The sequence below is a fragment of the Papaver somniferum genome, unplaced genomic scaffold, assembly GCF_003573695.1.
Source record: "Papaver somniferum cultivar HN1 unplaced genomic scaffold, ASM357369v1 unplaced-scaffold_99, whole genome shotgun sequence".
NCBI classification, from domain to species: domain Eukaryota; kingdom Viridiplantae; phylum Streptophyta; class Magnoliopsida; order Ranunculales; family Papaveraceae; genus Papaver; species Papaver somniferum.
The window spans coordinates 466,162-478,606 of record NW_020653081.1 but is presented as its reverse complement, the minus strand read 5'-3'; the positions used below and the strand labels follow the sequence as shown (position 1 = coordinate 478,606).

General features: G+C 34.4%; 1 protein-coding gene and 1 long non-coding RNA gene across 6 annotated transcripts; both read left to right on the top strand.

Annotated features, from left to right (window-relative positions):
* Positions 1-3,878: 3,878 nt before the first annotated feature.
* On the top strand, positions 3,879-8,551 carry LOC113346256. Of its 5 annotated transcripts, none has more exons than XR_003358456.1 (5): positions 3,879-4,090; positions 4,185-4,255; positions 4,378-4,439; positions 4,574-4,685; positions 8,335-8,551. It is a non-coding gene; the product is annotated as an uncharacterized LOC113346256 (long non-coding RNA). The 5 variants fall into 5 exon arrangements; XR_003358457.1 differs by lacking the exon at positions 8,335-8,551 and adding an exon at positions 6,572-6,973; XR_003358455.1 differs by lacking the exon at positions 8,335-8,551 and adding an exon at positions 6,478-6,973.
* Positions 8,552-8,570: 19 nt separating this feature from the next.
* Positions 8,571-11,422, top strand: LOC113346210. The gene is made up of 6 exons (XM_026589780.1): positions 8,571-8,885; positions 9,071-9,472; positions 9,590-9,976; positions 10,142-10,372; positions 10,510-10,670; positions 10,786-11,422. Exons 1-6 carry the CDS (start codon positions 8,571-8,573, stop codon positions 11,420-11,422), a joined length of 2,133 nt encoding a protein of 710 aa, XP_026445565.1.
* The last annotated feature ends 1,023 nt before the right edge of the window (positions 11,423-12,445 follow it).

The window sequence follows — 12,445 nt, the reverse complement described above, 5'->3', positions numbered from 1 at the left end:
GGATCGGTTATACTAATTAACATACCAAATCGTAAGTCAGGCATTGTGATTAGTTATACGAAGATACATAACCTAAGTTAAGATCGGTTCTACCATCTCCCACATATTGGTCATCCAAAGATTTGCAATGAATAGCCAGACCAATAGGCCTAATGATTTCCCTTTCGATGCACGAAACAAGTTCATGAAAGTACTTCCTTTAAAAAAAATGTAAAACATTGTTTCCTATGATGAAATCTTCACCATAACCCATTCACATAATCATAACAATATACACAAGATTATGTCGATGTCATATCTACGAAGTTCAAAAGATAAGATTTATACTTCGTAGTCTAATTCCCTAATGCTATGATCATACTATTATGATCATGTCACATCATTAGAGTAGTATACAATATGTACAGTATATACAGATTCGCAGTTATGTTTTCAATATAGCACGACTTGAAAGATATGTTAGGAATGAAACATTTCAAGTCAATATTACTAACCTCAAGTCGAAGGATGATGTCGTCTTTGTAGTTTGCTACTTTTTCACATTCTTCGGGTCTTCGTAGTAATACTTGTATGTCTCAACATTCATAGATTTTCTAGTCTAACCTAAACGAAGTTGACTCTAGTATTTAATCAAGCGACTCTAGATGAGTTTTGATACTAAATTATGATAACCAAACTTGACATACTAAAGCTTGGTGAGTTCAACCGAGCTATGCTCTAACACTTTGAAGATGAATAGGTATAACATGCCTTTATTGAACATTGTTGGACAAACCTTGAACAAGGAATCATTCATGGTAGCATGGCGTTTTATGTATCGTGAGAAGGATGAAATTTATATTTGGAATTGGAAACCTTGAAGCTTCTCTACCACGAAGATGAAACTCCCGGGATTATAGTGACCGACAATAAGCAAGCACTAATAAACATCGTGAGGATAGTTTTTCCTAAGGCACAAAATTTGCTTTGCACGTGGCACATACAATACAATCTTAGGAAAAATTACAGGCATCATATCCAAAATACAAAGGCAAAGAAAGGTAGTAAACGTGTAAAAAGGAAGATGAACGTCTTAGCAAACTAATTCAAGAGGAGAAAGAGGGGGAGAAAAAGAAATAAGACGGAGAATGGAAAGAAGGTGAGATTAAATTTGGGTTATTCATGAAAGCATGGATAAATTGGTTTGGTCGATGACCGTGGAAAACTGTGAGAGAAATTTGAAGGAGTTTGAGGATGATTGGGGCACTAATTATCCTAAAATAGTGGCATATTGCAAGAGAAAATGGGTGAGGCGACACAAAGAGAGGTTCGTGTATGCTCATGGGAGACTAAAATGTCTAGTTTTCACGAGTCAAATGAGATTGTGGCGGTACAACATGATATCCATGTGTACACTGATAATGATCCGAATAAGATAAATAAGCAATTCGAAGAAAGTAGGCACTGAAAGTTGAAGAGCTATCCTGGGGATAATTGGTTGTTTGTGGGTATACATTACAACGTCTCACATTAGCCAATACATTTTATGATGAAACATCACAAGTTGTATTAAAAGTACGATGACATGAGAATTCCTGGTAATTGTAGGATAATGAAGGCCATCGGAGTTCCTTGTCGTCATATGCTTGGTAGATATAGAATCCTGATTTTGCTTGGTATAGGATAATGATAGAGTTAGAAAGACATTTTCTCAGAAACTGATTTGTTTGTACCCAAAATTACTTTTAGGCACAAACACGATGATTTGATGATGATTATTGAAAATTAGGCTAAAATTATGGTTAAAATGAATTGAAGGAAAACAAGAAAAATAAAAAATTTAACGTGGTTCGGCATTTTGCCTACGTCCACGGATGAATCTCCCTGAGGAGAGTTATTTTATCGATTATATTATAATGGTTTTCCTTCTAGGATTTTTCTTAGTGTATTCTTTCATTTTTATTAGGGTTAAGATTCCCTATATTTATACAATTGTGCCAACTTGCATTCCAAGTAATCTGGATCTTCGAGAATCTTTTTTTTGGATCGTGGATACGGATTGAAGGAAACGAATCGATGAAACGGATTGCTGGGCAGGAGCCAAAACTGATCTTGCTAATAAGGCTTGCATCAGTCGACATTGGCGCCCACATAATATGGTACAAACATGATTTATGTTATTGATGCTGATATATAAATATCTAACCGAATCTATACACCAAAGATCCATAAACAAAGTAGTTAATAAAAAAAAAGATGCACTTATGATATGTAATTTTTTATGACATAAGTATTTGAACCTAATCTTGCAACATTGTGTACTGTTGCAATTTGGAGTCTTACAGGATATGTTTTTTCCAAAAAATAGAATGCGACCATGGTGGTGACTGTCTTCAAGATGCTAAAAAGAAGGTTGTTTTGCTAGGCCATAATCTCTCCTCTCCCTCTCTCACTTCTGCCCTCTTTTGCTCGGATCATTCACTACTTTTTGCTTTCTAGGATAGTTAGTAGTTTTAGCTTAGTTTTTGTATTATGCTTTCTACTTATCTACACCATTATAGTGGTCTTATCTACTCTTTTAGTGTTTATCTGTTTATCTTCGCTTTAATATTTATCTACTCTTGATTATTAGGTTGGATTTTAAGATTAATAGTCATGGTCTCCAACGACGAAATCTTCGTCATCAACTTATCAGGCAAGGGAACCTTCATCGATGATTTCTTTGACGACGGAAGCTTCATCACTAGTTACAAGAGATTTGAGCAAATCACTCCTACTTTTGGAGCACATTCTCTATATAAAAATAGAGTTTTTTCGAGCGACGTGGTTAATCGGAGCTTCTGGTTGATTCTGGCCCCACCATTTTAAATTTCAACCAATAGAATTTCAGCAGAATCTTTTGGGCCCGCGGAATTTTATTTAGCCAATCACATTTTATAAAATAATTACCTAAAATTACTAAATCTTATTAATCTTGGAAACATAACAAAACAAATAATTAACTGAAATTACTAAATTTTATTAATTTTGGAAACATAACAAAACAAATATAAACAACTTAAATAAAATTAAATATGCAATATTCATCATGACATCATCATAAAATTAGATCAATCACATGAATTAAAAAGAAAAAAATCCAATGTCCAATGTTCACTTACAGTTTTTGTAATAAAATCCGCCTAATTACAACTCCAAACAACGGGTAAAACAAATACTTGCAATTATACTTTCTGTTGGTATTAAATAACTTGACTATTGATAAAATTTGGATTAACTATTAATTAAAAAAAATACAAAATTTAGATTGATGATTAAAAGAAAATACCTTATTTGTGGAGATCACACATGAATCAAGAAATCTTCTTTCGAGGGATTAAAAAAGGTATGTTAATCCTGTACAAATAAAAATTATACAACATCATTAGGAGTAAGAATCGCCAAATAATAAATCTTGCAAAGAGGGGAAAAAAGAAATAAAACTCAAGCGACCAAAAAAAATGGTATAGGATATCTAAGATATCAGAATAAATGTGGATATCAAAATATAACAAAAATAAATAATATTGGAATATGATGCCGATACATATCGAAATAAATGTGGATATCAAAATATAATTATACGGATATTATTTCCAAATAAATAGTTCTTTTTACATTTCAAAAGAAAATTAATTTTTTTTCTATTCTTAGAATACAAAAAATGCGCCATATTTTTTTTGTCCGCAAATATTTTCTTGGTTAATAAGGCTATCAAAAAATATATTCGCCATATAAAATTGTAGAAAATTCTATAAAATTTTGTACGTTGATAATATTATTTCCAAAATATTTTTTTTCTTTTTTGGAATTTCAGACCTTGGTCGCTCTCTATATAAAGGGATCTAGCCAATAACAAATCCGATTGTTTGCATCTTGCGATTTATTTTGCTAGGGTTCAGTTGCTTTTGTTTTTCTTTCTCTTCCGCTTTACAGTTTTATTGTCTAACCAATTCATTTTTTGTTTTGTATAAAGATCAAGAATGTGATCAATGGGTGTGGCAGTGGGAGCTCATGACTATTGAAACCGTTATTTTGTAGATTTGTGGCCTTGATAGTAAAGTCATGAGAGGTATGGAATCGTGAAATCCTGTTTTTTTTTCTTGTAATCTTGAATTTTTTTCTTGATATTGATTTGATATTTGCTGTTTTTTTTTTTTTTGAAGATATAATAAATCGAAATAAAGTGAATATGATCAAGCACATAATGAAAACAAATATTAAGAATTAAGATAATGTAGGTTTTTCTCTCAACCCTATATTTTTATTTTTACGGCCGTTCCACATCTCTTTATTCTGGATCTCTCTTTTCTTTTACTCGTTTTCTGACGACTTCTCTTTCCTTTGTTTTTTAAAAAGAAACAAAGTATCTATATAATGGGAGAATCGGCCGGTGTACGAAATCGTGAAGAAACACTATGGTCTGTAAAAATTATTCAGTCAATAACTTATGATTTATTTAATTTTACTACGGGCTTATTGATGCATAAAATTCTTATTATTGTTTACGTAAGTTTTTGAAATCAATATTTTGTTTATTTATTTCTCTATTAAGGGGATCTTGGTATGAAATCAAAAGACGCAATAGGTTGATGAGAAGGCTTCTGTTAAAAAGAACGAAGAATCTAGCAATGAAACAGTTTGACATTTCATGCGATCACTATTTGGTGAGCAATCTAAAACTCTCCAAACTCAAGTTTTATCTTATATAAAAAATTTACTTTAATGGAATCTGTATATTCATTCAATGATAATATAATATATAGGCATTCGATGATAATATAATAATAAAATTTGTATAAGAAAAATTAATAGCAAAACTTTATGCTAAAGATAGATTAACTAACTTTATATTCTTTCCAATTCACTCTCAAATTATTCCACTCCGTTAATAATGTCATACTTATCTATCCTTCTTCTATCTGTCATCTATATATATATATATATATATATATTGATACTGGTTTGCTGCGATCTGATACTTCCCGTTGTCTCAAATGAAACACATTGTATCTCAAGAAGGAACTGAGGTCTATACTTATCTATATAAGTTAAAATGTTAGAACGTTCAATGTGCGTATTAAAGTCTGTTTTTGTTGACTGATATTTTTGGTAAAGAAAGCACTGATGCAATGCAAGCTTACAGTAACCGATCAAAAAAAAAAAAGTAAGCTTACAACACAATTTTGTAAAGCATATCAAAATGGAGCAGTATAGAACTTCCATGAATGTACAACTTCGTAAAGCATGTCAAAATGGAGCAGCATAGAGCTTCCATGAATGTGCATGTCATTTTCATTTGAAATCAAATGCATGCCATGCCATTTTTTTTTATGTTGGCCACATACCATAGTTTGCAGAATATATTTTACCAGTTATCTTTTTAGATAGTCGTAGTCCAAGTAAAAGATGTCGAAATTTCACTTACTTGATTGTTACGTACATAATTTTTACGTACATAAACTTGGCGATGCAGATCAGTAGTGTTTATTTAAGGTTACTGAAATGGTGATGCTGAAAGCTGATCCGCATAACCCTTTTGACTACTTTAGAGTCTATCTTCGCGTAATGAGCAAACAGAAAGCGTCAAATCAGCATTACATAATTTACATGTACAAATATAATCCCTATAATATACATTTCTGGACATTACATTTGGGTATAGTCCCTATAGAGTAATCTTATTTTGCAGAGATATATTGTTTCTGATTGTGACTCACTTGAGGTCTACCACAAGCGTGGTGGTTTACTCTATGCTTTAATTAAGACAAATGGAAAGATGATGTTCTTACGACCGTATTTTTCATAGTTCACGAGTGTTTTTTTCTCGCTCAGATTCTCCACTTTTACTGACCACCGTTCTCTGTTTTTCTACAACTATTCTACACAAGAGGTACTCACAACGATAAATCCATGAGGTTCTTATAGCGTTTTGTTTGATCTTATGATTCGAGAAGGGAAGGACTAAGGGGAGGGACTAAAACTTTTGAGGAAAGCTTGACTCTTTTAAGAAGATGATAAATAATAAAATGTCTATTATATCCTTAATTATAATTAGGTTTACAAACCAAACAAGACCCAACTAAAAATGAAATAGGCTTGGCCTTCTTCCTCATATCGACCATTGTTACAGATCTACACAATAGGCACCTCTGCATTTCCTGTTTGTGATCACATGACTCCAAACAGATAGACGCAGAGCAAGGAGTGATCAAATAAGAATTAATGGTCCCATAATACCAAAACTGTTTAATTAATTTTATGTAAACATTACCTAACCCTTTCAATCCAAATTAAAACTCAGATGACCGTATAAAACTGATAAAGCCAAATTAGAACTTAGTAAAACTGATAAAGACAGAGATTCTTAATCATCCGACGCAAATAGACATTAGTAATCTAATCACACCAATGAGTAGCTAATAAAGAATGGTTTTTTTGTTTTTTTCGTTTTTTTAGGGACGGAATAGATAAACATGAAGGATCTTTGGGTGGATTGAGAACAATAAGTGTTTAAAATAAGTGTCTGACTTTGACCATGTATTGACTGCAGTTTGGCCAAAATCTTTCCCTCTGCATATGGGCTTCTTCCCACCTAATATCAGGACTCCCAAATGAAACATACGTTCCCTTTAAATATAGTTCATAATATCCACTGAATTCACGGGAACACATATACTCATTGGCATAATGTAATAATTCACACGGGTACATCTATATAATTCACGGATTTAACAAATTCCAAATTCTCTGATGGAAGAAAAAAAAATTGCTTACGAAGTAAGGGATAACAACATGCTAAAGAGGACACGAGTATACTAGCATAAATGAAATTAATGCAATAGTGGTCTGAGAATGAACATTAGTGTATTTTACATTCTTTTTTCGTTGCACCTTATAAGTATTTTTATACTTTAAGTTGCTCTTAAACTATGAAATTTTTTTATTTTTTTTTAACTAGGATCAGATAGATCTGTAATCAGTGAAATTTTTTATAAGTATATTATTATCTATGAAAATAATATATTATTTTATAACACATTAGTAACCTTAGTTTGTGATTTTTTTGACATAGTTCAAATTTATCATGGGCCTTAACAAAAATTTAAATAGAGAAAATCAGATATTATATGTAAGGTACTCCATAATAATAATTATTTAATCTTGATAATAACTTTCAATTTTATAATGCATTTTTATTCGAGTGACTGCAAAGTCCATTTGCAACAGACATCGCACGAAGATCAACTATAGCTTCTCAAAAGGTAAGAGTACTTAGAAAGCAGGAAACAAGATTGAACAAAGAAGTGCACTTCCAGTCAACATAATTTTACTCCACGAATATGTAACTAGCTACTACTATTTTTTGTGGTTCTTTCGGAGGAAAACCAATCAATAAACAGTAACATTGAAAAAAATACGTTTAGTTATCCCAAAAAGGTCACTATGAAAATCATAACGAAAAATTTTTAGTATCAAAATATAATGGAAGATTTTGTGGTTCGATTTTTAGCAATAATTATATGTATGTCTCGAGAAATATAAGATTCTACTTTGCCGATCAAACACGTATTATTGCGGTTGCCAAAGACGACGAAAACATTCCATTGCGTAAATTTGATTTTATCGAATTAGAGAATATTTCATTGCACTATGTAGGTAAATTCTCATTAAGTATCTCTATGTAACTTTTCGATGAGTTCATTCTATTTGAGTATCTCTATGTAACTTTTCGATGAGTTCATTCTATTTGAAACAAAGGAATCTTTGAAAATCTAGAGAATGATGATAATTTTTTAAGAATATAATACATCACAATCCCGACGTCGCATGGCGTGAAATGATTAGATGATGAACAAAAAGAGGCAAGAGTATATAAAATCCAATAGCATAAGCTCCAAAATTTTAAAAAATATTAAAAATCGGAGAAAACTAAACTCACATAAGTTTTAATTAGTTAGTTTGTGAAGCAATAGAAGCCCGTAAGTTGTGAAGATGTTGAAATGCAAGCTCACGGTTTGTAATCAGTTTTTTCTATTGAATTTATTGGGATTAAAGTATATTTGTAACATATTCTTGTTTACTTTGCAATATTTTCTTACTTCTTTTACGCTGAATGTCGACATCTTTCTTTACAATGTATATCGACATCTTTTATAACTCTCTGTATATAAGGCCATGCCTAATTCTCTAACAAATCAATGAGAATATTTTGAATTCCATTCACGTTTACACCATAATATTTTAGAGCCAGAATATTTTTTCCAAATTTTTATTTTTTTTGAGTAACAATGAGAACACCTTCTTCGGTTGCAGAGATCCCACCATCACCTTCTTCACGTACTTCCAATCCTTTGTATTCTCTAGCTTCGAATGATGGTCCAGGGACAGTCATCACGCACGTTGTTCTTAAGGGATCCAACTACGAAGAATGGGCTAAAGCGATTCGGGTTTCGTCGGGAGCAAAACGCAAACTCGGTTTCATTAATGATAAAATACTTAAACCTACAACTGATTATGATGATCTTGAGGATTGGTGGACGGTTAACTATATGATTGTAGCTTGGATTTTTAATACTATTGATCCGAATATTCGTTACACTATTTCTTATCGTGATACGTCGTATGAGTTGTGGGAAGATATTCGTTTACATTTTTCTGTTGGAAACGGTATTAAAAAATTTCAATTAAATTCTGATGTTGCTGCTTGTAAACAAAAATCTGGTGAGTCGATTATGGCCTATTATGGACGGTTAAAGAAATTATGGGATGATATCAATGAATTTGATGCTTTGCTTTCTTGTTCTTGTTCTGGTTGCAAATGTGGTTTGAATCAAATCCTTCGTAAAAGACGTGAAACGGATCAGGTGCGTGAATTTCTAATGGGTCTTGAATCTTATTATGCTAACGCACATTCCAATATTTTATCCATCGAGCCATTGCCATCTCTTCACTCTGTGTACTCAAGAATTGCACAAGAGGAAGAGGTTCACCTTTATACCCAATGAAGGACTGAGGAAGCATCTCCAATGGCCTTTGATGTTCGTGGTAGTATGCCACAAGGTCTGAAATCTGGCCGATCACCGTTGAAGTGCAGTTTTGTGGCTATCATGGACATCTTGAGGAACGATGCTGGGAGAAACATGGTTATCCACCTGGCCGTGAACCTAGGCGTCCGCAAGCCACATGTCGTGAAAAACAGAGCATGAATACCCCTGCTACACCCAAAGTGAATGTTGTCTTGGGTGAAATGTCTGCACCTACCAATCTTATTCGATTAATTAGTAAGGGATTTTATACTTGGATTGTTGACACTGGTGCTTCGAATCACGTTTGTTGTGATGAAAATCTGTTTGATTTCTCTCGTGCCATAACTCCTATTCACGTTGGGTTGCCTAATGGTGCTACTATAAAGGCCACCAGAATAAGGGAAGTTACTTTAACCAATTCTTTGGTCTTGAAAAATGTGTTATTCGTCCCTTCATTCACTTGTAACTCACTCTCTGTCTCGCAACTTCTGTCTTCTCGAAAGTTAAGCATACAATTTACATTCTCTTACTGTGTTGTACAGGACCTTGTCTCGAGGATGAAGATTGGTATGGGTGAGCATATTAGGGGTCTTTATCATTTGCCGATGAGGAAACCAACTCGTGTTAATGTTGTTCATGGGAAAGACATGGCAGATTTATGTCATAAACGGCTCGGACATCCTTCTCGACAAGTAATGGAGCTACTACCTCAAGTTTGTCGTAGTAATAATAATAAGCTGGAGTTTAAAGCTTGTGATATTTTTTATCGGGCTAAACAAACTCGTAGTATCTTTCCGTTAAGTGAAAATAAAGCAGTCGATTTGTTTGATTTAATTCATTGCGACGTTTGGGGTCCTTATCGTGCAAATCGTGCTTGCAATTCTCGGCATTTTTTGACCGTTGTGGATGATTTTTCTAGATGTGTGTGGGTATATTTGATGAAAACAAAGGACGAGGTTCCACGTTTATTAATAAACTTTTTCACCTTGGTTGATCGTCAATTCACCAAAAGAGTAAAAGTTTTGTGAAGTGATAATGGGACAGAATTTAAGGGTCTTGGTACTTATTTTCGTACGAATGAGATAATTCACCAGACATCCATGGTTAAAACACCTCAGAGAAATGCTAGAGTAGAACGTAAAAATCGTCATATTCTTAATGTTGCTCGTGCTTTACGTTTTCAAGCTTGTTTACCTATTGATTTTTGGGGTGAATGTGTTCTAACCGCTGCATATCTGATTAATCGCACTCCTTCTCGTGTGCTTGATTCTAAGATACCTTTTGAAATGCTTTATAGTCGTTCTCCTACTCTCGATCTGCTTAGAGTTTTTGGATGTTTATGTTATGCGAAAAATATTAATCCTTGTGATATAGTCGAAGTCGTCGGTGTATCTTTCTTGGATATCCTTTTGGGAAGAAAGGATGGCATCTATTTGACCTTGCGACGGGGGATTATTTTCAGCCTCGTGATGTTAGTTTTGTTGAAGATGTTTACCCTCTAGCTGATCCCGACGAAATGGATCGTCTTCACTCATTATATGCAACAGAATTTGGTGACTCACATAATTCTGCGGACTGTGGATATTTTTTTGAGAAATGTACACAGTCATCTGTCCCTGAACAGTAGCAGCAAGGTCCTCCATACGCTCCCATAATTCCAGCTAGCACGTCAATTTATGATGCACCTTCAGACACGTCTTCTGAGGATCTGCCGACTCTTATTCCACTTCATACACAGGCACTGCCCAGTGACACCCAACCTTCATCCAGTGACAGTGTTGTTACCAGCAACATCTGAAAATTTGTCTGTTTTGGGAGATCTTTCCAGTGGAAGTTTGGTTGAAAATGAAAGTGTCCTGGCAGATGCTGATGGAAATATTTTGGTTGATGATACTTGTAGTGCTGAAAGCACGGAATTGGTTGATGTGAATCTTGGTCGTGGCAAACGTACCAGATTCGAAAATGTGCGACACAAAGATTTTGTAAAATGGCAAAGTTTGGAGCCGAAGACTAACACGACTTTGGTTCCCCCTCACACTTCACACATACCAATCCATTCCTCAGGTACCCCGTATCCTATGACATATTATGTAAATTGCAATGCGTTTTCTGTTGTGCATCAACATTTTCTTGCAGCTCTTTCGTCTGATAAGGAGCCTACATCCTTTAAGGAAGCAATGAATGATCCTCGCTGGAGAAAATCGATGGAGGAAGAAATTGCGGCTCTTTATGCCAATGGAACTTGGACAATTCAAGACTTACCTCCGGGAAAATTGGCTATTGGATGCATGTGGGTGTTTCATGTCAAGCGTCGTTCTGATGGCACTGTTGAACGATACAAGGCACGACTGGTTGTCTTCGGTAATCATCAATAAGAGGGAATAGATTTCAGTGAAACTTTTGCTCCTACTGTAAAAATGGTTACTGTGCGTACTTTTTTAACTGTTGCCGCTATTCAGAATTGGGAGTTAGTTCAAATGGACGTTCATAATACTTTTCTTCATGGTGACTTGGATGTAGAGGTATATATGCGCCTTCCTCCCGGTTTTAGTAATGGCGTGACTGGCAAGGTATGTAGGCTACGTAAGTCTCTGTATGGTTTGCGACAGGCCCCTAGATGTTGGTATGCCAAGTTAGACACAGCCTTGCGTGCATATGGTTTTTCCGCAAGCAAATCTGATCATTCATTATTTGTTTATCGTAAAAAGGGCGTGATATTGAATATCCTTGTTTATGTGGATGATCTTGTTATTGCTGGGAATAATAGCGATGTTATTCGCAAACTGAAATCATATCTTGGTGATTGTTTTCATATGAAGGACTTGGGAAAATTGAAGTATTTTCTTGGCATTGAAGTAGCTAGAAGTTCGAAAGGGATTTTTCTTTGTCAACGCAAATATGCTCTTGATATATTGTCTGAAACAGGTCTTATAGTTTCTAAACCGGCTAGTGTTCCAATGGGATAAAATCATCGCCTAGCTCTTGCATCGGACACACCTATGACAGATCCTGCTCGTTATAGACGACTCGTGGGGCGTCTAATTTATCTTACCATTACTCGCCCTGAGCTTTCTTATGCGGTTCATATATTATCTCAATTTATGAAGCATCCAAAGCAATCTCAATGGGATGCGGCTTTGAGAGTTGTTCGTTATTTGAAATACAGTCCTGGCCAAGGTATATTACTTCGTGCTGATTCCACTCTAGTTCTTGATGTTTATTGTGATGCAGATTGGGCTAGTTGTCCAATCAGTAGACGTTCTCTTACTGCTTATTTTGTATTCCTTGGGAACTCTCCTATCTCTTGGAAAACAAAGAAACAAGCAACTGTTTCCCGCTCCTCTGCGGAAGCGGAATATCGTGCCATGGCCTCAGCCACTTGTGAAATTATTTGGTTG